Source organism: Perca fluviatilis, chromosome 11 (genome assembly GCF_010015445.1).
Source record: "Perca fluviatilis chromosome 11, GENO_Pfluv_1.0, whole genome shotgun sequence".
Taxonomy (NCBI): Eukaryota; Metazoa; Chordata; class Actinopteri; order Perciformes; family Percidae; genus Perca; species Perca fluviatilis.
The window spans coordinates 10,155,085-10,178,906 of record NC_053122.1 but is presented as its reverse complement, the minus strand read 5'-3'; the positions used below and the strand labels follow the sequence as shown (position 1 = coordinate 10,178,906).

Genomic DNA, 23,822 nt, shown 5'->3' with positions numbered 1-23,822 from the left:
GAAACGAACCGAGACCTCCGTTTTCAAGCAGACCAGAGTTCGGTTGTTTGGTCCGCACCTGAGTTTGAATGAGCTTTCACACCAAACCAACTGAACTATCCAACGAAACGCTCCAGGGCTTGGTTAAAAAGGACCAAACTGTCCAGGTATGAAAGTAACCCTATCCATGGTAAAATTGGTGACAGTGTGAATTTATCACAGCAGTTAATGGGGGGTAACCTGGGGTAACCAGTAACCTGGGGTTGGACACTGTAAGGTGCCCTAGCTTAGGTTAAAGTGCAAACTATCGATCACTCCACTTTTTGCAGGTTTTGTGAGGCTGGTGCAGTGTCAATGCATCTGGATGAGATGGAGGTATTAGTGGGGTTAGCTTTAGAAAAGCACATAGCTGTTGGTTTAGTGATTGAGAGTCGTACTGGCATTAATTTTTTCTCCCCAGCACTTTGATGTTGATGCCAGTCCTTGGACACCTCTTTTTGTCTATTCAGACCATAATCCACTCCGTATTTTTCACTCCTCAGAAAATCCTACCCAGCGTTTAATAAGGTGGCCATTGTTCGTGCAGCCTTAGCAGCTAGTGAGCCGTCAGATACTTTCAATACTGACACACTGCCCATTTGGTGTGCTATTTTTGCCTTGATATCTCTCCTGGTTTTGTTTTCTATTGCCTAGTCTTATGGAATTCCCATAGAAATGATGCAACATTTTCTTTTTTGCTGCCTTACCCAGAGTTAAGTAAGAAGGTCGGTATCAATTGTCTGTCAGAGTAATCCTAGCTTTTCAGGCACTGTGAGACTAGAGATGTGAGATGGATGAGCTTTAGCTTTTTATTCATAATGAGCTTTTGGGGTTCTAGCTGGGTCTATTTCTATTCTATTTCTTAGCCATGTAATGTTTAGGCCATTTCCCTAAGAATTATGCCCATATCGGACAAAACAGCATGGAAGTACTGTGCTGTTTTCAGTAGCAGAAAGTAGTTGTGTGCGGGTCAGGGTGAGCATGAACACACACAATTTCTATGCAGGATACCAGAAGTGCTTTAGTCACCTAAACCTGAAGAAGTAGTTCAACAATTTTGGAAATATGCCTTTTTGCTTTTTTGCCTTGGGAAATTAAAACCACTCATGTCTGTATGGTAAATATGAAGCAACAGCCACCATCAGCTTAGCATACAAACTTGAAATATGGGGAAACAACACTTCTTAAGCTCACTAATTAACATGTTCATCTCATTAATTTTATCTGTATAAAGACAGAAGCGTAAAAATGAGTCCTGACCCGTAAAACATACAATCAGAAGGCACCGAGACAAAACTCTCAGTCACTGCTGGTAAGGGGACACTTGTTTCAATTTCCTCCCACTGGTGATTGGACACTCTTCTGTGTTTCAGGCCCAAGTTGTCATTTTGGCCGAAAATCAATTGTGGTAGCTGCAGCTTTAAATACATAGTGAAAGTTTCAGAATTTCAATGGAACTAAATACTGAAGTATGCACTTTTAATTACTTGATATTTGAAATAGGTTTTGATGTAATTCACCCACCAAGCTTGCTCCGCAGTGCTTTTTAACTCTTTGCCATAACTGAGAAGTCAAGTAAGCTTATATAATTAAATGAAAAGACACAGCACAGCTAGACATGGCTATTATAAGTTTTTAACCTTCTCCGTGTTTGAGTTTCATTTCATAGGTCAAGCAAAGAAACTGTATGATTGAACTATGGCTTAGCAGCTGCATGGGCGAGTGCTGAATGAGCATAAACATGACAGTTTTAGAACAAACTCACTTTCCTGTATAGGCTGCCAGACGGCCCATGGCTCTCCACCTGCCTGCTCCCCACTTATTGAAGATGAATGACTTCTAGGCGGCCATTACTTACCATGTGAAATGGCCTTAAAAGGGATGGCATAGCCCTTGTCAGCGCAAATGTGATCAAAACACCATAAAGTCAGGCTCATTTAAAAACAGATCCATTATATGTAAGAAAGTGTCGGCTCATAACACACTTTAGATTCAGCAGTAAATAATAAACTGGTTCCCATCGCGCAGTATAGCATTAAAAGGTCAGTTATAAAGTGTAACAAAGTAAATTACTAAATTAATAAATGTCATTAAAAAAATACCAGTTTCCACGTTGGTCATACATGAATATACAACTGCATGTATACATATTAAGTATAAGTCTTTTTATGATTATATTTTGGGATTGTATGGACTTTATTGACAGGAAAGCTTGAAGACAGTAGATGGGAGAGCAAGGGGGGATGACATGCAGCAAAGGGCTGTGGGTCGGAGTCGAACCTGTGACCGCTGCCAAGGGCTCAGCCTACATGGGGCGCACACTCTACTGGGCGACCTAGAAGTAGCCCCAAGTAAAAGTCTTTTTGCAAGTTTCTGTGTGCAGCATAACATTAAATATAACCAATAAATAAAAAGATTATGAAAATAAAATGTATGCTAAATATTGTATATTGTAGACCCAGAGGTGGACAGCGTATTCAGGTTCTTCACTAAAGTAACATAAGACCGCAATATAAAAATACTCCATTACATTCAACATATTACTTAATAAAAGTAAAAAAAAAAGAATATCAGCTTAATGTACTTGTATAAGAAGAACTATCAAAAGTATTTGTTATTTATATGTTTGTAGCTGGTGACAAAAAAGCTGATACTAGTTACTTTATATACTTTTCGACAGTTTAATCTATAACCATATTTTATAAATGGATTATAGGTATGTTCAATCCTAATTTGAAAATTGAAAATAGCTGTCAGATAATTGTCATGTGGAAACATGTCTACAGCCATGCAAGCAGCTCTATGTACTTAGACACGGCCATGCTTTTTGTTAAATGCTAAACATCTTAGCGTGTTATCATTCTAACATTTGCTAATTAGCACTAAACATGAACTGCAGCTGAGGATGGTGGGAATTTCATTAGGTTGGCAGATTTGGTTTTGAACCAAAGTATTGGGCAAATTAAAATGTTGACCTGATGAAGGCACTATAAGATAAGTAACAGAATCTCCAAAGGACATGAATATCTGTTCCAAATTTCATGACAACCAATACCAATGGTCCTCTATACATTTCACATTAAACAAAAATGTCAAATTCATGGAAAATGGAAATACTCAAGTAACGTCCAAATAGGCTTACCTCAAACAATAAATTATGTATTTAGGGTTGAGTAAATATAATAAGTTATAGTACATTTAACCACTGGTTGTGAATTCCTGTTGGATGGGTCTTCCTAAATCCCAGTGGAAATACGTTGAAGCCCAATTTACTGGAGGAAATTCAGATTCTCCTAAATTAGCTTCTCATTCTTATTCACCTCAAGTATTGGCTGCATGTGTCCAGTGTCAGGTCACAGCAGCCCAAAATTACTGCTTTCTATAGAAATATAGATATGGTTATGGATGCCAACAGTTGGCATATGTGCTGTAGGAATTAGAATAAGTATACCTATGTTTCCAGGTTTGTTGATGTGGATCAGAGAAATTTGGCAAGTGGGGACATTGAACACCTTTATCACTGGACACTCATTGTAACACCATGGTTGGCCCATTAGCCCACATATGGCCTGCCTGGCAATGCACTGATAGGCCATCAGTGCTTAAGCCAGCTCAATTAACAGCCAACTGTTCCTTTAAAGTATTCCTTTGACATGAACCAAGATACCCAGTCAGTAGTGCTATCTTTTCTAACAGTCCCATTAATTGTAACACTGGAACAGTACTGATTGCATTAATAGCTTAATGGATTTGTTGATGAATAGTGCTTTGGCAGCCTTTTGTTGTGGCTGGCCTGAAATTAAAAGAACATCGATGGCACACGAGTATCATCATTTATTGGGTAAACGACTACCAGAGGAACTGTATTCTATTTTCATAGACGAGAATGACTGTATGTGTGTAACCAAGCATGAGATGTGGATTTGTTTAAGTAGCAATATATCCAGCAGACGGCCCTCTGGTTGTGGGTTTGTCTTGTCCTTTATGTATGTCAGACTATCAGGAAGCTTTTGATGGCTGTAAGTGACCCTATCCAGCGGTTAATGACCAGCTGTTTGTTTATTGATGTATTTCCTTTAAAATGTGTTGGGCACTCGGTTGTGGCTAATTCTACTCATTAATGGTTGTTATTGTTAAATTAGCAGTATTGGCAGATGGCAGAAGTGACAACACGGCTGATTAATGGATGCTGCAGGTCAACTCTGCGGCCACTGCTGCTCGTCACAGATTGCAGTATCAGAGGCAGTTCAAATACTATTAGAGTGACATCATCACTGAGGCTTTTAAACAACGCAAGGGGATAGGAATTTTAAGCATCTCCAAAATCAATCAAACTTCATACTGACAAGAAATAAGCCATTATCTATCAGCAGTGCAATAACAAAAGCAAATAATAGCACACAAATCAATCAGCAAATTCATCTACGGATGAAAAGCTAACCGCTTGACTCCAATTTCATCCTCATTTCATACTGTGATGGCTGCCTAGTTAAAAGGTATTCATTCATATTCCCTCTTTGCAGCATCTCTGTACAACTATAATCTGTATATTCACTTGCTCAAACAGCTGTGTCCACAAAAGCTACCATAAGCTCATTAATGGATGTGTTTGTTTGACAATGTGGTTTCTATTTGCAGAACTGAATATGTTAGAATTCTGCTTCTCCAGCATGATGTGTCGGTCCAGCCAATATCACAATGACATTGTGGTTAGTTAGTGTCTTCGGTCAAACCCCCTTTGTCTGTGTAATAGTGGGAATAATCATTACAGCTATACATTTGGACCAGTACTAATTGCGTGGCTGCCGTTTAGCCTACGTGGTCAGACTGGTAAGTATCTGATGGCCCCCCAAGGGGTTCCATCAACCGTTAACTGTTTGTATGTGAAGATTTGACTCAGCTGTGGACAGTTCTGCTAAAAGCTTGTTAACATTGTTTGTGAGCTCACTGTCTGTTGTGTGGATAGCATCAGTGATTAGCAGCTAAAATACTGCTATGTATGTCATGACATTTGAAATTCTGTGAGTTTGTGTACTGGGACTGAAGTTTAGAAATATACAGTAACTTTTCCCAGCAGTTAGCATTCTGAGGATACCTCATTCAGCCAACTTCAAGGTAGCTGACACACCTTGCTAGCTTACATGAAGAGTTTAAATGAGGCATTCAAACAACAGCAATAGGCTGACAAGCTTTTTTTTTGATGATTTGAATGGAAATACATTAAATATGCCAAAAATGATACTTTTTAAAGATGCATTATGCATATGTGAGGGCAGTTAAACAAGCTAAATTAACATTGTGTAGCAACATAGCATTCACGTCAAGACGTGTGTTTGGTCAGCTGACAAATATTAACTCTCCTTTTAGTTCTGTTTTGGTTTCCACCAACTCCTGAGAAAATGTCTGCCTCTTTTGCTGCTTAATGCTACACTATGTTCACTAGCTAACCGCTAACTTTGTGTGTCCTCCGTTTAGTGCCGGGAAGGTAACGAAAAGCTGCCTGTTCATTTGGCAGACGCTTTTGTCAAAGCCACATAATAGGTGCATTCAAACTCAATCAATCAATGAGATCAATAAGAGCAATTTTTGTGGACTGTAAAACCAAAAGAAAGTGCTGAAAGATGCTAAAGCTAAGGCTAACGTCAAAAATCGAGTGATAATTCTGTGGGTTTGTTAGCCTACTACAAATTCAAATGAGGCATTAATGTATTTTGTTGCGTGTTTTGAGTACATATCACATTTACCAGCTCAAATTTTCATTTTGCTACTTTTTGGGGAGGTTTGCATTTTCTTTTCTCTAGGCAATTTTACGTAGGACCCTGATTAAAGAGATTTCTAAAACGTGTCATGAGTGACCATTCGGCCGACCATTACCACGACTTCAGAAAAGAAGATTGGTAATGCAAACGGATATATTGGCATAGGGCCTAAATGAATCTCATGTATATTCCATACAGCCTCAAGTAAGCTTAGGGCCTATATTGCTGTATGGTATGGTATAATTTGAGTTCCCATCCTCCACATTCCTTTCTGCTGCTGCTGGCAGAATATTAACTGAAGCCCAGCTGACTCTGTGTGGACCTATTTGGAAGGGATTAAACTAGCTTGCAACTAATAAAGGATATGTTGCTGTGTGCTAGGGACTGTATGGGGCTGCTTGACTATGTAGTGAGCAGTTTGTGTTAATTATCAGACCCATAGATGGAGAGGGGGAGGAGCGGGGCTAGGCAAAAGGGGAGAAAACCTTGGAGAGTGCTTTAATGGAAGGAGGAGTGAGGGAATAAAGGAATCATAGAGATAGAAAGATGGAAGGTACGGTAGTCTAATACACATGTGGGGCTTTATGTAGAAGAGTCTTATCGAGTGAAAACACTTACCAATTTCTTTTTTGAAATAATGCATATTAGATTACTGAGCCTGGTTAGAACAGCATTTTCATACATATGTAGTGTTGTTTTAAACGTCAGGAAGGGACAGGGTTGTATTACCAAGGTGTCATAACATCATAACAGCTATTAGGCTAATTTTTAATACTTTGTTTGCATACATTCTTGGAAATCCAGATTTTCTGACATTTTATGTTGAAATCTTGAAGTAAAAATGCATCGGTGAATGCATTCCACGGATGAGTATGACACCTTTTAATGATTACATTATTGGTTTGAGTTTCGTCAGATGGTCTTTACATCAGCAGTGTTTCCTTTCTACACTGTAATTCCAGATGTTTATATTGTTACAGTCCTGCAAATGTGTTGCATTGAAGCATATAAATCACTTTATCTCTTATAAATCATTAAATCTCTACATTTGGGCTCAATCCATGGACCATATATAAAGATGGACAACTTGACCTCGCCACAAAAGTAAAGCCAACACACCTCCATCGCCCCCTTGTGGCTGGCTGCAGTATAGGTCATAAACCCCACCCCACCCCCTTCATGTTAGCAGATAGGACATCGGCCAAACAAAAAAGCTAAAAAATCTAACATACTAAATGTACTAATTCATTTTTCTGATAAGTTTGTTGTTGTTTTGAATTATTTGATGCAATAAAAAGGGGGTGTGACGTCACGATTGGCAGCTGTGATTGACTCGCAATTGAGTCTGGCAGGTGTATGGGCGGGACCTAGATACCGTGGCTCCACAACCCGATCTGCCTCCAAATGACATCACCAGTGCAAGATGGCAGCACCCGTATCCGGGATATTTAGGCTTCATTTTTGTACAGTGGGAGGAAGTGGAGACACGTTGCCCATCTTTGTAAACAGTCTATTGCTCAAATACAAATCCTGGAATGAGGAGTTAGAATTAGAGGAGTGAAGGATAAGCACATATTGTAGTAATTACAAATTGGTGTGTCAGAAGAAAAAATATGGATTTCCAAGAATTTATGCATTAGAAGTATTACAATTTAGCCTAATAGCTGTTATGCTGTAATGACACCTTGGTAATACAACCCTGTCCCTTCCTGACATTTAAAACAACACTAAATATGTATGAAAATGCTGTTCTAACAAAGCTGATAACCAAGCTCAGTAATGTAATATGCATTATGCCTCCTGAATAAGCTTCAACTACTTTACACAAATCCTATGCTGTCATCCATACATTTAGAGGCCAATTTATTCATGACATAACTGATGGGTATCAGATTGTTTCTCTGATTCTTAATCCCAGGTTTAGGCAGGTCATCAGTAACTTGCAACTGATTGCATTTTTAAGCTCCTATAGCTGACTCGTTTTTAATAATTATTGAAGCTTTACTTTAGTACCTGTCAACAAAGATGATTAATGAATGAGGCTGTAACAAGCCAGCCACTGACCCACTCATATTTTTTGGGGAATGCCAGTCTGTTGTTGTACCTCTGCTTCTGTCTTACTGAAGCAACCTGTACTACATAGGTACATTATACATTTGCATCATGTTTACAGTCATCAATCCATCCATCGTCATCCGCTTATCCGGGTGGGTTGGCTGCAAGGGCAGCAGCTCCAGCAGGGGACCCCAAACTTCCCTTTCCTGAGCCACATCAGCCAGCTCTGACTGGGAGATCCCGAGGTGTTCCCAGGCCAGGCTGGATATGTAATCTTTCCACCTAGTCCTGGGTCTTCCCCGAGGCCTCCTCCCAGCTGGACGTGCCTGAAACACCTCCCTAGGGAGGCGCCCAGGGGGCATCCTTACCAGTTGCCCGAACAACCTCCTTTCACCATTTCCCCAAAGGAGCAGCGGCTCTACTCCAAGTTCCTCAGGGATGACTGATCTCTAAGGGAGACACCAGCCTCCCTCCTGAGGAAATTTCCTCCGCTCGTACCTGGGATCTCGCTCTTTTGGTTATGACCCAGCCTTCATGACCATAGGTGAGGGTAGGAGCAAAAATTGACCAATAGATCGAGAGCTTTGCCTTCTGGCTCAGCTGCCTATTAAGAAAATATGGATTGTTCTATTCTAAACTTTCCATTTATTTTTTCATTCAAGGTGCTATATAAATAATGTAAAAATATAAACACCAAATACAAGTATGAACCTGAAAATGAGCATAATATGGTAACTTTTAAGTTTGGTGACAATACAATTTTTTATACTTTTGATGCAATAAAAAGTTTAAGAAAGTATATTACTTTTTACGCAGTAGTAGCTAAAGGTAGGTAGTAAAACTAATAAGAGTCTGAGACTAGTCCAAGCAGCTCTTTGTTCGAGTCAAGACCAAATGGGCTTGAGAACAAGTTGACACTAAAACCAAAAATGCAAAACAGTGCCCATACTATACACATAAATTGATTGTTATGTCATGATCTCTCCTGGTGAACTCATCAAAAAGTACATCTGTTTTTTTTTTTAATGGCCTGATAATGTTGGGACTGTAATGCCATAATTCTTACATGCTTATGATGCACAAACAAACTCATTATGTGTTATAACACTAAAGTCAAACAAGGTCTTACAAAAAACAGCATATTCTGACTTTCAAACACTGATTAGCGGGTGGGGTATGTGAGGTGGGATAATATGACTTTCAGCAGAGCGAGCTGCTGACAGGCTGTGGTTTTCATAATGATCAGCTGGTAAAGATGTTAACAGAGGTATTGATGGGCCTTAATTGACCATATGGCTGTGTGTATGAGATTGACCAGAGAACAAAATAATAAGACAGTAACACTCATGGGTGTAACATGTGCTGCGCAGAGACGGGAACACACACACACACACACACACACACACACACACACACACACACACACACACACACACACACACACACACACACACACACACACACACACACACACACACACACACACACACACACACACACACACACAGAGAGAGCCAGCCAGCACAACATATAATTTCCACTTCCCAACCGCAGTCCATCAGAGTAGGTCTCCCGACATTATCGGCATTATGCTGGCATCATTGCTGGCTCTGCGTGTGTGTGTCTCTTTGAGACGAGTGGGTGTCCCACCATCTGTTTGTTCAAAAACAGATTCAGCCTATATGCTGCAAGTCTCACAGAAATCCACTCACCAGATTCTTTTGTTTATCAGATGCCCTTTCGTGCCCCTTTCTATTGTCCTCAGCTGATTAATCCAGTCACACTTTAATTGCAATACACTTACTTTGTCCTTAAAGATTCTTCTTTCTCTGGATTGTTAACACTTTTTTCAAGGCAAGCTCAGTGGGTGGAGCCGTGGCTTCCTAATCGTCTCTGCGGGTTTTAAGAAGGCCTCATAAAATATTGACAGCTACATGCAGGAGTTCGCTTGAGCATGACGATCAACCTTTCCCTCCATGGAGTTTTTCTCGTTTTTCGGATTTGTAAACAAGCCAATTTAAAAGTCTTCGCCAGCCCCAGAAAAAAAAACCACGCTGGAATTACAAGCGGCGATTAGTTCAAGTAATTTGATGCAGGGTCGTGTAAAGAGACGGCGAGTGCCGTCCCATCAGGCCAAGTGTGTCTCTGTTTGCCTTCAGCGAGTAGGACAAACTTGTCAAATTTATGTCTGAATATTTACAGTCAAGTCATCTCCTCACACTGACAGATAATGTTACTGGTTTCAATACTTCAAATTATGAGACTTGTTTGAACAAACATATCAGACCATAAGTAATAATCTATTTATTCAGCGGATGACTTGTTGAAATCATATTGGCAATTTTCTTAAACAAGCTTGGCAGAAGCGCTTGGCAAATATCACTTTCTGCAAAGATGATTACATTGCTATACATGAAAGCTGGAAATACTGCACAGTGCAGCTCAGGGCTGAGATGTGGCAAAGCAGTCAGACATTAAGAGCCAAAGAAATAGCCGTACCTATTGAAAGAGCCACATGTGGGCACCGCCACACAGGTCTATCTGGTCTATCTTAACAGGTCAACCTGCATCAGCCAACCGCCCTTCTGGTTTGCTGGAAGGTTGAATGCCGCCATTCAGGCCTTTCTATCAGGGATGGAGGTAATTAAATTTTTTTCAATTTGAAGGTCCCCTGATTTATTTATTTTTTGGTCTCTTATAATGACACAATTCATGATGGACATGTGGCTCAGGCGGTACAGTAAAATATAAGAGATCAATAATAGAGCTGCACCTTAAAATAATTAGTCTGCAAAAATATTTGTTGCGATTAATTGATTAACCCTGTCATCTATAACATGTTTAAAATAAATTCACCATTTCTTTTTTAAGATTATTTTTTGGGCATTTTTAGGCCTTTATTTGGATATGACAGCTGACACATGAAAGGGGAGAGAGAAGGGGAATGACATGCAGCAAAGGGCTGCATGTCAGAGTTGAACCTGCAGCCGCTGCATTGAGGAGTAAACCTCTATATATGGGCACCCGCTCTACCACGTGAGCTAACCAGGGGCCCAAATTCACCATTTCTTTGAGCACATGGTAGTGCCTTTATGTTCTTGTTTTTTTCCGACCAACAGTCCAAATCCTAAAGATATTCAGTTGACTGTTATTTTTGCTGAAACAATGAATCAATTAACACAATAGCTGTTGATACTCAATAATCGACTAATTGTTGCAGCCTTAATCTCAAGTGTATTAGTTACAGTATTGAGAGGAATGCGGTTTGGTGTTGTAGGATGGACAGAAAGATTGCTTAAAAATGTGTGATGATTTTATTGGTTGGACTTTTGGGTTGTACCTGATAGTTTAGCATGAGGTAATCACATTACGAACAGTTTTCCTCGTATGTAAATATCATTTTTGTATTCCAGACCAGAGTCTGCCTAGATTAAAGGTGATGTACATATGAGCTGCATCATATGTGCATCTCCGGTTTGTGATGTTGTCCCAGTCTCTAAAGAGATTGGCTCTTTTAAGGCAATGTTGTTTAAAGTAAATAGAATATCTAAAATTAGATACATAAGACAGCTGAATGTTAATAGGAAAACAAAGCGGCTGACGAGCTACGGGTCTTGTAAATTCTGTTGTACTTTTCACCAAATCAAACCTTCAGCCAAAGCAGAGAAATCTGGCATCTACTTTCTACCCTCCAGCCAGCGTTTGCTCTGCACACCCCGAATGGAGCCCACATTAAAATGTAGATGTGAACTCCTCTCTGTCTCTTTTGTCTCTGCCTCTGGATTCATCTGTCTCTCCTTCTGTCGCTCTCTCTTAACCTCCCTGTTTGTCTTTCTTTGACTGTCATCCCGTTCCGTTAACATCAATCCTCCTCTGCTAGCTTTTGTCCAGCTCTCGCTCGTTCCCTCTGTCACTCTCTGTTTTCCTTTTGCTCCCTCCTACCCCCTTCCCCACCCCACCCCCTCCGCCCTCCGTGTGCAGTGATCCTGAATTACAGAGGCATACTCAGAGCAGGTGTGCAGCTGGCCCGGCTACTGCTGCTGACTCAAATAAACACTGATAGGTGAGTAGTGAGCTGCTGGGGTTGAGGAATACAGCTAGCCTCTAATGCTGATGGACCTCCCCCAGGTCTAATGTTTGCCAGGGGCCCCGCCAGATGCTCAGCAGCATATGCACACACACACACACCGAATGTGCACGAATACACATATCCGAAGCTACAAACGGACGTTAAACACATATGTGTGTGTCAGATCTAATAAGGATTCCCAGCTGCTGTAATTGCTCTACTCAGATAGTGAGCTGATGAATTCTGTTCTAGGTTCATGTTCTCTGCTGCACAGAAAAATGGAGGTTATCATTTAGTTTGACTCGAAAAAAGAGTAAAGCGAGGACACCGGTTTCTCCACTTGATTTTATTTTTATTTAACTGGAGCGGGAATCGCTTAAAACGAGTCAGGAGGCCAACAGCTTTCGCCTTTGGCTCGGCCACTCAGCGGCCAGGTGGGTAGTTTAAGGAGCATGTTCTGGTGGGAAAAACTGCATTCTTTCAAGAGCCATTTTCCAGCTTTACATGCTGTAAATCTTTGTTCTCCCCTTTGTCTTTCTGTCATCACACCAAGCTTTCCTTCTGTTTCTCATTTCCCCCCTTCTCTCTTTTTGTGCAAACACAGTACAACAGCCTTACATCTTGCTCGCTAAGCCCAGGGAAGGCGATGGAAAAAAATCCAATAAACTCCTGCTTGACTCTCTGAGATGTTATTTAAGGGCGAAGCGTGTTCGATTTTTCCATTCCACCTGGATGCCCTCACGCCCCTCTTGCCCCCCTATCCAATATGGATTCAACATGTTTGTGGCTTTTTACCTTACCCCGTGCTCCCCCATGTTAAGAGATAGAGAAGAGTAAATACGCAAAGGGTGTGTGAATAATGCAGGGCGAACATTAAATGTCAGGGCTAAAAATTCACAATTTCCCCCTATTGTCTCGCCGGCATGTTTTATGTATTTTATAATTAGCGGGGTGGAGGTGTGTGTGTGTGTGGGGGGGGGTGTCTCAGAGGAGAAGGAGGCCTGGCGGTTATGGGGATCACTTATTTCTGCGCGATGTGGCATTTTTAAGAAGTTACAGAACATAATTTGAAAGGCAAATCTCACAGCTCCTCGGAGTGGAAAACCATTGCAGGAGTTCTTGTCTGAATCAGTATCACTTCCAACATGTATGAGCTGCATCACATACATGTGTACATGCTGTATATTTATGATAGGAGGGAAGACAAACCTAAAAAAATTCCAATTTTATGTTTAAGTTCTTTTGCAAAGTGGGTTTGAACTGGTTTAATGATCGGGGTTTCTAATATGGGGATGGTATAACTAAGTAAGTATACTTACTTACGTACTTAGTTACAAATGAGGCACGTATAGGCCTGGAATGTTAGGCTGTCTTATTCCATAGTATGTAATTTTGGCCCCTCCCAGGACATAACAAACAGCAATTAGATATCCACCAGGCGGCACATTTTTAATTAGCACTAGCTTTACCTCTGGGCCATACAGTACAAGGAACAGCATCAGCATACCATCCCATTCATCAAGTTCTCATCCTGCTTTTAGTTGCATAAATACATTCGTTTGACAGATGACTTTGCTAATTGCCTTTTCAAACTGCAGTAATCTCTCGCTGCAGCGAGCGAAAATTAAAAATGCAGTGCCCTGATTGTTTTTTCATGTATGAGCCTGCATTTATCCACCTGAAATTAATTCTCTAATTTGTTTGTAAGATAAATAGGGAATACTTAGGATCCCAATCCACTTAAAGCGTCCTCTCCGCTACTTTACATATCCGTCTGAAATGCTGATTTGTCCCTGAAGACTCAGCATCCTGCTAGTCATTAACAGTGAAATGCGGGAGTGAGCCTCTACTTTTTTTTTCTCTGAAGTAAAGTCTTGTCAGTGTCACCTTAAAGAAAGTATTAATACAGCGTGTGTTTGTCTGCACCGACTAAATACAAGAGTTGGAAGTTTGGTGTTAGACGCTGAGATTTCACACTGGAGCTGTAGTGTGATTTGTGCCGATGTTTGGTGTGTGTGCTGCTAACACTGTTAACACAGGTATCAGTCAGTAAACTATATGTTTGTATATAGGTTATGTATTACATGTTACATAGTCTATATCCACGATGTTCAACTTCCATGATTGCTCCGATGCCGCTGGAAATAAGAACAATTATGAGGACTATTTTTAACTGCTCCTCAGATCTCTGCATGGGAAATTGAGACAGCTAGCTAGACTATCTGTCCAATCAGAGTTTTCTCGACTATTTTGCAGCGGCTTTGTGCAGAGTTTAGCACCGCCCATGACGATTCTGATTGGTTTAAAGAAATGCTATTAAACCAGAGCACGTATTCCTCCTATCCACGAATGTTGTGTGGAGTAGCCAGACCCTCCTTCAGCGCGCTTTGGAGGAGGGTCTGGCACAGCGAGACTACATAAATACTAACCGCTTACTGTTACAGATCAGTTCTGGTGGCAGTTTTACCTGCATATACAGAAGTTTCGCCGCTGCTCACAGCAGTGGTCTGTAGCGACAAGGAAACCGTTATTCATGTGCTTTTTCTTGATGCTGTAATTGTTATTGAAAGTAGGAATTTGAACACTAAGTTACCTTCACTCCTGTCATGTATAGTCACATCTAAGTGAATTTAGGTCATGCTCATTGTCTGGAGGTGCAGTATAAAGGTAAATTACAAAACAAAAATCCACTGAACGTCATATTTTGATGATGGGATTAACCTGCTAGGGATTAGCAGGCTCAGATGTATTAGCACTACCCGCTGGACTAAAGTAGTGCTGACCCTGATTTGCATGTAGCCTGATTTGTGAACAGAGATACATACATATATGGCTACGTGAACACAAAAGTGAATGTTAGCTAATTGATATATATGAGGATGGTTGGTTTAGTGGATGAAAAGAATGGACCAGGCGTTGATTTTCCAGATTTAAAAAAATTTATTCAGACCAGCCACAAAAAAATAGAAAAAATTCATTTGGGTTTATCAGTTAGGGTCATCTGCATCTCCATTTACCTGGATTGAAAAAAAAAATCCAGTGCCACGTTTAGCCCCGACAAAACGTAGAAACACAATTTTCGTTTCTGCAAGCACTCTGCCTTTTTATTACCATGAGATAAGAGACACGTCTCTGCTGATTGGATATCACCTGTGACACAGCCAATAAACGAGAGACACACCCACCAAATCAATCTGCCTTCATTTGGAACTCTATGGTACTTAATTGTACTTTGACAAAATGTTTTTATCAAATGTACCCTCTCAAAAGGCAGAATCAAAACATACATAGTGATCACACATCACACATCACACATTGCACATCACACAATTACCCATAAAGACATTTAAAGGGGAAGTACAGTCCATATTCTTAAAGGGCCAAGCAGGTGCAGAAAACCGGAGCAGAAAGACTAAACACAAGTGAACAATCATTTCTCAAACATCACAAGTTCACGTATAAATGTTGATCAGATGAACCAAGGGAATGTACACCTTCTTTTTCAGCATTTAAACCAACAATGACTCAACGAAATGACATATTTGGAGTGGAGAAAATAGGCTCTGTGACGGTCCAGTCTTAAGTTTCATCTGGATATGTGACACTAGACATGATACGTAAGCGTGAATGGGGCCTAAGATTACACTTTAATAAGAGGTAGTGCCCTCATCAGTAACTTCTTTAAAGGAATGAAAGCAATGCCTTTGTGCATTTAATTAATACTCAAAGTTTAATAACAATAATTATGTGTGTGTCCAACATGTAGGGAGAATATGATGTGCACATTCAGAGCAGACATGGAAACAATCATACTGCTATGATTGATTTTTAACTTTTTAAATACCACTTAGAGGGGACATTGTGCTGCCTTTATAATTTTGGACTGTAATCGCAATATGTGGACAGAAACGTCCATCAATCAAAACTGTGAATTAAAAGAAATGTATCACCATGAAATTAAAGCCAAGTGTTTCTGTCTTGTTGTTGCAGGCCAGTGGTAGGTGACTGTCAGAAGAAATGCCGGTCCTAGGTGCCCTAGTACATCACCACCTGGACCATGGCGACTCATTGGCCAATGAGAAAAGAGAGGCGCTCCCGTGGCTCCGCCTGCCTTGCTAGATGGTCGGTGTCCTCCTTGATGCTCCTATGGTTGCCGTGGGTGTTGCTGTGGCTGCCGTTGCCCACCCGAGCTGAACAAGTAGGTGGCGGGGTACACGGCGGGAAGGTGCTCCACAGTTCCCTGTCGTCCTCCTCGTCCTCGTCATCTTCCTCGTCCTCGTCGTCCTCCTCGTCCCCGTCCAGCTCCTCGGCGTGGGGCTTCAACACGAGGCAGAGCGGGGGGCAGCTGGACTGGCTGCTGTCAGAGAAAGGACCTTTCCACAGATGTCCAGAGTACACAGAGTTCAGAGAGAGGTTCCAGCAGGGATTTTCTACCAGATACAAGATTTACAGGTGAGTGTGTGTGCGTGTGCGTGCATGTGTGTGTGTGTGTGTGTGTGAGTGTGTGTTTGTCGGAGAGAAGAAGACAGTGTAGCAAGATTTTAAATATATACAAGTGGGAGGAAAAAGGTGTGCTCTCACTCATATCTAAGGCTACCTGCCCATCCTTTTAAGTAGCGCTTCCCAACCTTTTTGGCTTATGACTTCAGGTATACTCCTGTTATTTATTTCTCTATTTGGGGGACCCACAAGAAACAGATAAAAACTGGAATGGTAATAATCAAAGCAGCAGAGACTGTATTCACCCTCTGTCTGAAATGCTAAATTTTAGTGCCTGTCTCTTTAAGCCTCTTTCCCGAAAAAGCCCAGTTTGCTCTGATTGGTCAGCGGTTTTTGGGTCTTCTGCATCTGCACTCTCAAGGGCTCTGCACCGTCATTGGATTGGCATTTTTTTCTACCTATATATATATATACTGTATATAGTACAGTTGTGACATCACATCCATACAGAAGTCCTGATGACTCGTTTAAAGTTTCTGAATGCAGACTGTGTGTGTTTCTCTGTGGATTGAGCGTTTTGATAGTTCCAGAGTATTTATATAGCACCTCGACCTGCTTTTTGTTTAAAAAAAAAAAAAAAAAAAAAAAAAATGGAAATCTCACTTTTTACATCGTGGGACCTTTAAACTCCGTGGCCCCACTTTGGAACATCATCCTTTTGTTAAAAAGGTGTAGTCTTAAAGCTCAGACAGAGATTACACTGGTGACATTATTAGCGTTACTTTTCTCAGACTTCACAAAGCTGCTCCAATGCCACAGAAGACATTATGCAGCTTTTCTTCACAGGGTGAGTAGTTCTCCTCGTGGTTTGTAGCTACACTGACCTTCATGTGTAAAATTGAACACCGGGATATGTTTACTTGCAACCTCTCGTCGCACGTTGAACGTCTCGTTTAGTTTTCAATGATTCTTTGAGACCTACAGAGGCTAAACTATTCAGTATTCAACAAGAAACATGAAAACAAAAGACAAACAAACAGATTAGAGAAAGGTAGAGCAAACTAGACATAATTGTGTTGTGGTGTATTCTGTGCAGGAGATTTACCACATACTAAAATATAATCACAGATGCATGTATCAGTGTCCAGTGTAGCCAATCAGTCAATCATGTTACAATCTTTTTTAAATGTAATCTGTCGTGTTTACTGCTCACAGGAGAATTCTGCTACCTTGATTCACCTTTGTAACCCAGTGCCTCCTTCAAAGCATCTTAAAAACTGTTCTCAAATGGCACCAAGTCTGAGGAGGAAGTGTTGTCTGAAGGATAAACTCGGGCATCAAACGTCCCTTCCCTTGCTGTTGCCCTTGAACTTCTTGGAGGGAAATTACACGGATGAGTACACTTGCAACACTAGCTACTAACCTCGCACAACTTCGCACAACTTCAACTATGAAGTGTAAACACCAAAGAACACTATTACAGAGCATCAAAAAGAGAACAAGAGGAAGAGTCTACAGCCACGCTATTGGCTCTGTGAGGTTCCTTTGCACACAACCCCTAATGTGAACCTCATGGTGACGCAAGAGAGAAAGCCAGTACGTCATTAGGCTACATCATGTGTAAAACATGAATGTCGGCACCGAATTCTGTGTTGAACTGAAAACTCTGACATGCTGGTCATTAAGATTCACCATCTTCAGACATGTCTGTACCACTTGTTATGGCATTTGATTTGATAATCGTTAACCCTCGTGTTGTCCTCGGGTCAAATGTGACACTTTCTCAAAGTATTTTATATCTGTTTTAAATATGGGAAGTCGAAATAAGTGCCGAAAAAAGTGACAAAATGTCGAGAAAAGTGACAAAGTCTTGGGGAAAATGTCAAAAAGGTTGGAAAAAGCGTCAAAAGCGTCAGAAAAAAATGACCAAAACGTGAAAAAGCTATACAAATGTTGAAAAAAAAGTGACCAAAAGTTGAAAAAAAATGAACTTTGAAAAATGCAACAAAAATGTTGAGAAGGAACAACAAAAGTGTTTATTTGCATGGTCGATGGGAAGACAACACAAGTGTTAAGATATTTTAAAGCCATCTATCTAAATCAAAGCGAAGGGCCGACTGAGTTGTGTACTGCAGTTTTTGTTTTCTCCAAATGTTGCAATAAAACATTCGGCTTTTTTTCTCCCATCCGTGCCGTATAACGTCATATTCAGGTCTCAGCTCCTTATTTGTGAAAAACATCAAGAACAAACGTCATACTAAGCGTACATGAGGGCACAAATATTTCAATATCACTATTTGACGTTGAGCTGCCAAGTATTATCAAAGTAAAATCACTGAGTGAAATATATGAAACATTTTGCCACATCGTACTCAAATGAAATGGTATAAAAAGGTGATAACAAGATGATATATAAGCACAGCAACAAGCACTAGAGGTCAATTTAATGATATTTCTCTTTTCAGCTTTGCTTTTGGAAATAAATAGAAATCTTTTTCTTTCTTTTTACCAATAATGCAGCACTGACACTAGAATTCCATTAAGCCCCGTCTGTATATGAGAGCATGTAATGAAAAGACGTGTCCCTTTTACTCCAAACATGTATTATTGTCAAACACAGCTTGTCTGTATTAAAGTTCGCTGGATGGGTGGAAATTCAATCCAAGCAGCAGTATTATGATCAGTGTAACACTGGAGGAAGAGATTGTGGGACTGGACTATCTCCTCTCCTTTCATTTAAGAGAATCCTTTGTTTTCAAATAAGAAAGGGAAAGGGAAGGGACAATGGGAACTTTTGTTTGGAGATTTATTTGGAAATGGGCAGTTTTTTACTGATTTTGTGTCTCTATTTTGGGTGGAAATTGATTTTACGGAAAGCTCATTGCTGCCGTGATTCATGAGGTCCTTGCTTATTTGACAAAATAAAATGTGTTTAACGTTGGACTCTCTGAGTGGCTAAACAGGGATCAGAGGGAATGGTAAATGTGTTTATTTTGGGAGATTAAAGTCGGAGCTTTATGTACTTTCATTATATTCTAATACAAGGGTCTTCAACATTTTTTAGGCCAAGAACCCCTTAGGTGAAAAAGAGACTGAGCAGGGACCCCTTACCACATATATTTTATACAATTGAGTTGCATATTAAACTGGGCCTTCAATAATGTGTAGGGTGGCCTAAATCCTTTATACATACCTTTTTATGGTGCATACAATACCACGCTTTTAAAATAAAAATTGCTGGTATATTCATGTATTACTATTATTGATATATACATCATGTTTTTAGTTTTTAAATGTGGCACATTGAATCCTTAAAGCTATTAGTGCGTAGTTTCTGCCGCCTCCATGAGGAATTCTAAGTAATGAAAAGAAAATTGGCGGCACGTCCACATGATACAAACCTTACATGACCGCACACCACCCCCACGCCCCCTTCACACAGTTGCTAGTAGCCAAGGAGGACAGGGAGGATTGAAAAAACATGATGGACTCTTCCGAAGAGGTAATTATGTTCACTTGAAAATCACCGGATGCCACAATCTTCTGAACATAGCCATACTAAGATACATAGAGAAAGTTGTGTGGAGCTGATAGTCTTAATTAGCTTTGTGGCAATTAATTTGGCAATGGCTTGAATGTAACGGACGTTCATAAATATCAAAACGTTACGCACTACTAAAGCTTTAAGCTGAGCTGTATCTGTGGATGGCTTATGGCTACCTTAGCTGTAGGCCAGTATGCCTATCATCAGTGTTGTGTACATTAAAAAAAGAATTATCTTTACTGATAATATTTTGGATTCATGTTAATGTATATTTTCAGACATATTTTAATGTTTTTATTATTTTAAACCATCTAACAATAATTTGGTGGCCCCCCTGCAGCAAACTCTGAGGACCCCCTAGGGGTCCCGGACCCCCTATTTAAGATCTCTCTTCTAATAGATAAAAGAGAAGCACAGAATAGAGTTGTGAAACTGGTGTAGGTTGTGATTCTGTCATATTTTTCTTCAAGCCCTCAGACTTGCTGATTCTTTCGGTTCTAAATTACGAGCTCAGCAGGATCGGGGGAAATATAGTACAGGGCTGAAAGAGGATTTTTATGAGCAAGCATTACAACTTGTAATATGAAAAATATATTTAGTAGATATTTATTACAGTCATAGAAACATGACATACATTCAGCGTTCACTTGTCTCCGGTGACATCATTTAAAGATGTCTGACAGCTTATAACGCCAAACTCATAAATCAGACAAAATCTTTTTTTATTTATTTATTTTAAATTTCAGTGAAATTCAACTTCAACAGCATTCAAGCAGCATTCAAAGGGTGGAATCACAGCTGCAATGATGCAATATCTTTCAAATCGTACCATAAATTAAAAAAAAGGTCTCACTCTCCACTGTGAAACTCACATTTATCTGACAGCTGAAATACATCAAGTGGACTTCATAATTATAATTCAAAACAGGGTGTAATTCCATACTCATAATCAGGAGAAGATGGGTGTGATATAAAGACATTCCTTTTTAATATAGTTACAGGAGGGTAAATTTTTTTGGGATTTGAACCCATAGAGTCAGAGGTATGACTATTGAATTTTCTATTGAATATTAATATTTTCTCATAATATAATGATGCATTTATCCCATGCTCTCATCATTTATTATTTCTACAGTGGCCAGAAATTTGCTAAGACCCTGAAACCAACAGAAGTATTTTGAAATCAAATTATTTGAGAGACAGGAATGCCAGTGTAAAGACCTCAGAACTGGAGGGATGTGATCCACTTTCTTGGTATAATGATAATAAGAAAAATTGATGATGACACTAATTACCAAGAGTGATTCATAAACAACTCATTTACTTATTGGTACTGAGGGGGGGTTGCCCCGGGACTGGGTAGAGTGTTGGCATGGACCGGTATGAGATTCTGACGCTATGATAACCTTCAGCAAAAATATTAAGGTTTCACAGTATTGTGGTATAGCAATTACAGCTTTAAAATGTATTATTTTTGAAATGGGTAGAAAAAAAAAAGACTTGAACACAATGTATTTTATTTTGGAACACTGGCAGAGAGAGGGATTTCTAAAGTGCACTTTCTGTCCTTGAAGACTAAAAAACAGCTCACACCTTAGGAATGATGTGACAGAAATGTTTTTTTTTTCAAACCGCGGTATACCTTGAAACTGGTAACCGGCCCATGCCTAGCAGAGTGTGCACTGTGTATTTAAGGCTGAGTCCATACTGCAGTGGACCGGGTTTAAATCCAGCCCATTGTCCCTTTGTTGCAGGTCTTCCCCTCTCTCCCCCCTTTCCTCTTTGTCTAAATAAAAAAAAAGACATACATACAGCAAGAGGGAAAGTTGAGGATTTTTATAAGATATGGATGCCTTTCTTAAATTTTATGAACAACATGAATATCCATATGCCTGGAAACGGGTAAGCGCTGGCACTGTCAGCAATACTGCTGCAGAATGGCTCAAATCTTGCACCACAGCTAGAGTACTATAGTTATGAATCGGGGGAAAGAATAGGATGGTGACCAAGTTTTAATAAATCTGCTTTAAACCATCTTATTATTATTACCATTAATGTTATCATCATCATTATCAGCATTTTTATTGTTATGCTATTGTTTATTATTATTATTATTATTATTATCCCCTTGTTTGTTTCCATTTAATGTACTTAATGATGTGCCTTTTTAAAAAAAATCTTATTTACTCACTTATTTTCCTCCGAGACGATTGTTGGTTAAGGGAGGGAGGGAGGGTATTTTACGACTGTTATTGTTTGTTCATTGTGTATTGTTTCTTAATAACGACCGAAAACTAAATAAATAAAGTTTAGAAAAAAAGACATACATACATACAGTATATATATATATATATATATATATATATATATATATATATATATATATATATATACGTACTAGGAGGGAGTGTAGTAGTTTAACACTGCTCAGAAGAAGTGTTATGTACATCCACACTACAGTGACATTCATCCACACTAGCATTTTCAGGCCGTTTCCGTAATGATCTCCACACACACAAACACACAATGACATGCTTGAACAAAAGAAAGCAGCTAAATGTGTTTTTCTTTGTCGTATTTTGGTCAACAAACAACAAAACAGTGCATCACAGCCAACATCTGGCCAGCATTGAGACAGATAGTCTAGTGCGGTGATTCTCAAAGTGGGGTCTGTGGCACTCTGCCAGGGGGTCCGTGAAAAAGTTTTCAGATTCTTTCATTTAAATTATCATGATATAAAAAAAATTTTTTATTTATAAAAAGATTCTTTTTAATAAAAATCTTCATAGCTCAACTATTTTTTTGTTGATATTTTAATTACAAAGTTAACAAATACCAATACAACACACATAAAGACACATAAACACACAACACACGGACAGTACGTCAGAGGTTACAGAAGATAGGATAGATACATACATACATACATACATATATATATATATATATATATATATATATATATATATATATATATATATATATATATACATATATATACATAGACACACATACATGCATAATTAGAATGACATTGCATCACCTTAGGTCAGTCAAAACAAACTAACAAAAGAACTACTAAACTACTAAACTAAATGACTCTTATTACTATAATCTTTAATGAGTGTCCATGGTCCATCTAATCCCTCATCCCTGCATAGTTCCTGTAAAGCAGAAGTTGCCCGTTCCATCATCAACAGCTCTATAAAGTCCTTTAGCCAGTGATGCAGACAGAAACAATTTGGTTTTCTCACTTTCCAATTCATAAGAATAATCCTTTTAACGGACAGGTATGCCAGTATTAGTATGCAGATATCCGTTTGTGTACTTTGACTCCCATAAATGTCTGGAGAAAAAAAATCTAAAGTGTGGGTGCAATTTGAAATAGTAAAAGATGATCCAAAGTAAGATGCAGGTTGTGTGCCACTGCCCGATACAGGACCACATGATTTGTCCAGTCTCGCTTTGCCAGAGCACCCTCCACAGTGCTGTGGAAGAGGGTCTGGCTAGTCCACACAACATTCCGGCATGGGAGAAAAATGTGCTCTGATTTATTGGCATTTCTTTAAACCAATCACAATCGTAATGGGCGGCGCTATGCACCAGACAGAGCCACGGTGCCGCTGCGAAATAGCCTCGTGAAGGAACTTGTTTTAGTGGAACATGTACGTTCAAAAGTTGTTTTAGTCGTGCAACAGAAAACTCACATTGAACAGATAGTCTAGCTAGCTGTCTGGATTTACCCTGCAGAGATCTGAGGAGCAGTTAACCATAGTCATAGGCGGACTGGCAATCTGGCAGTTCTGGCAATTGCCAGAAGGGCCGGTGAACTCTTGGGCCAATTTGAGCCGCTGGAAAAAAGAAAGCAATTCGGCAACAACATGCAAGACGGTACGGCTGCAGCCTGGAGCCTCCCGTCTGATGCCGTTGGGCTTCT

The 23,822-nt window shown here is 39.8% G+C and overlaps 1 protein-coding gene across 1 annotated transcript in view; it reads left to right on the top strand.

Annotated features, from left to right (window-relative positions):
* brinp2 (bone morphogenetic protein/retinoic acid inducible neural-specific 2) overlaps positions 1-23,822 on the top strand; it is a 226,393-nt gene that overhangs the window by 88,172 nt on the left and 114,399 nt on the right. Inside the window, exon 2 of the mRNA XM_039816764.1 lies at positions 15,892-16,353. Coding sequence (XP_039672698.1) covers positions 15,959-16,353 — 395 coding nt within the window. The 5' untranslated portion in view covers positions 15,892-15,958. The remainder of the gene's footprint in view (positions 1-15,891; positions 16,354-23,822) is intronic.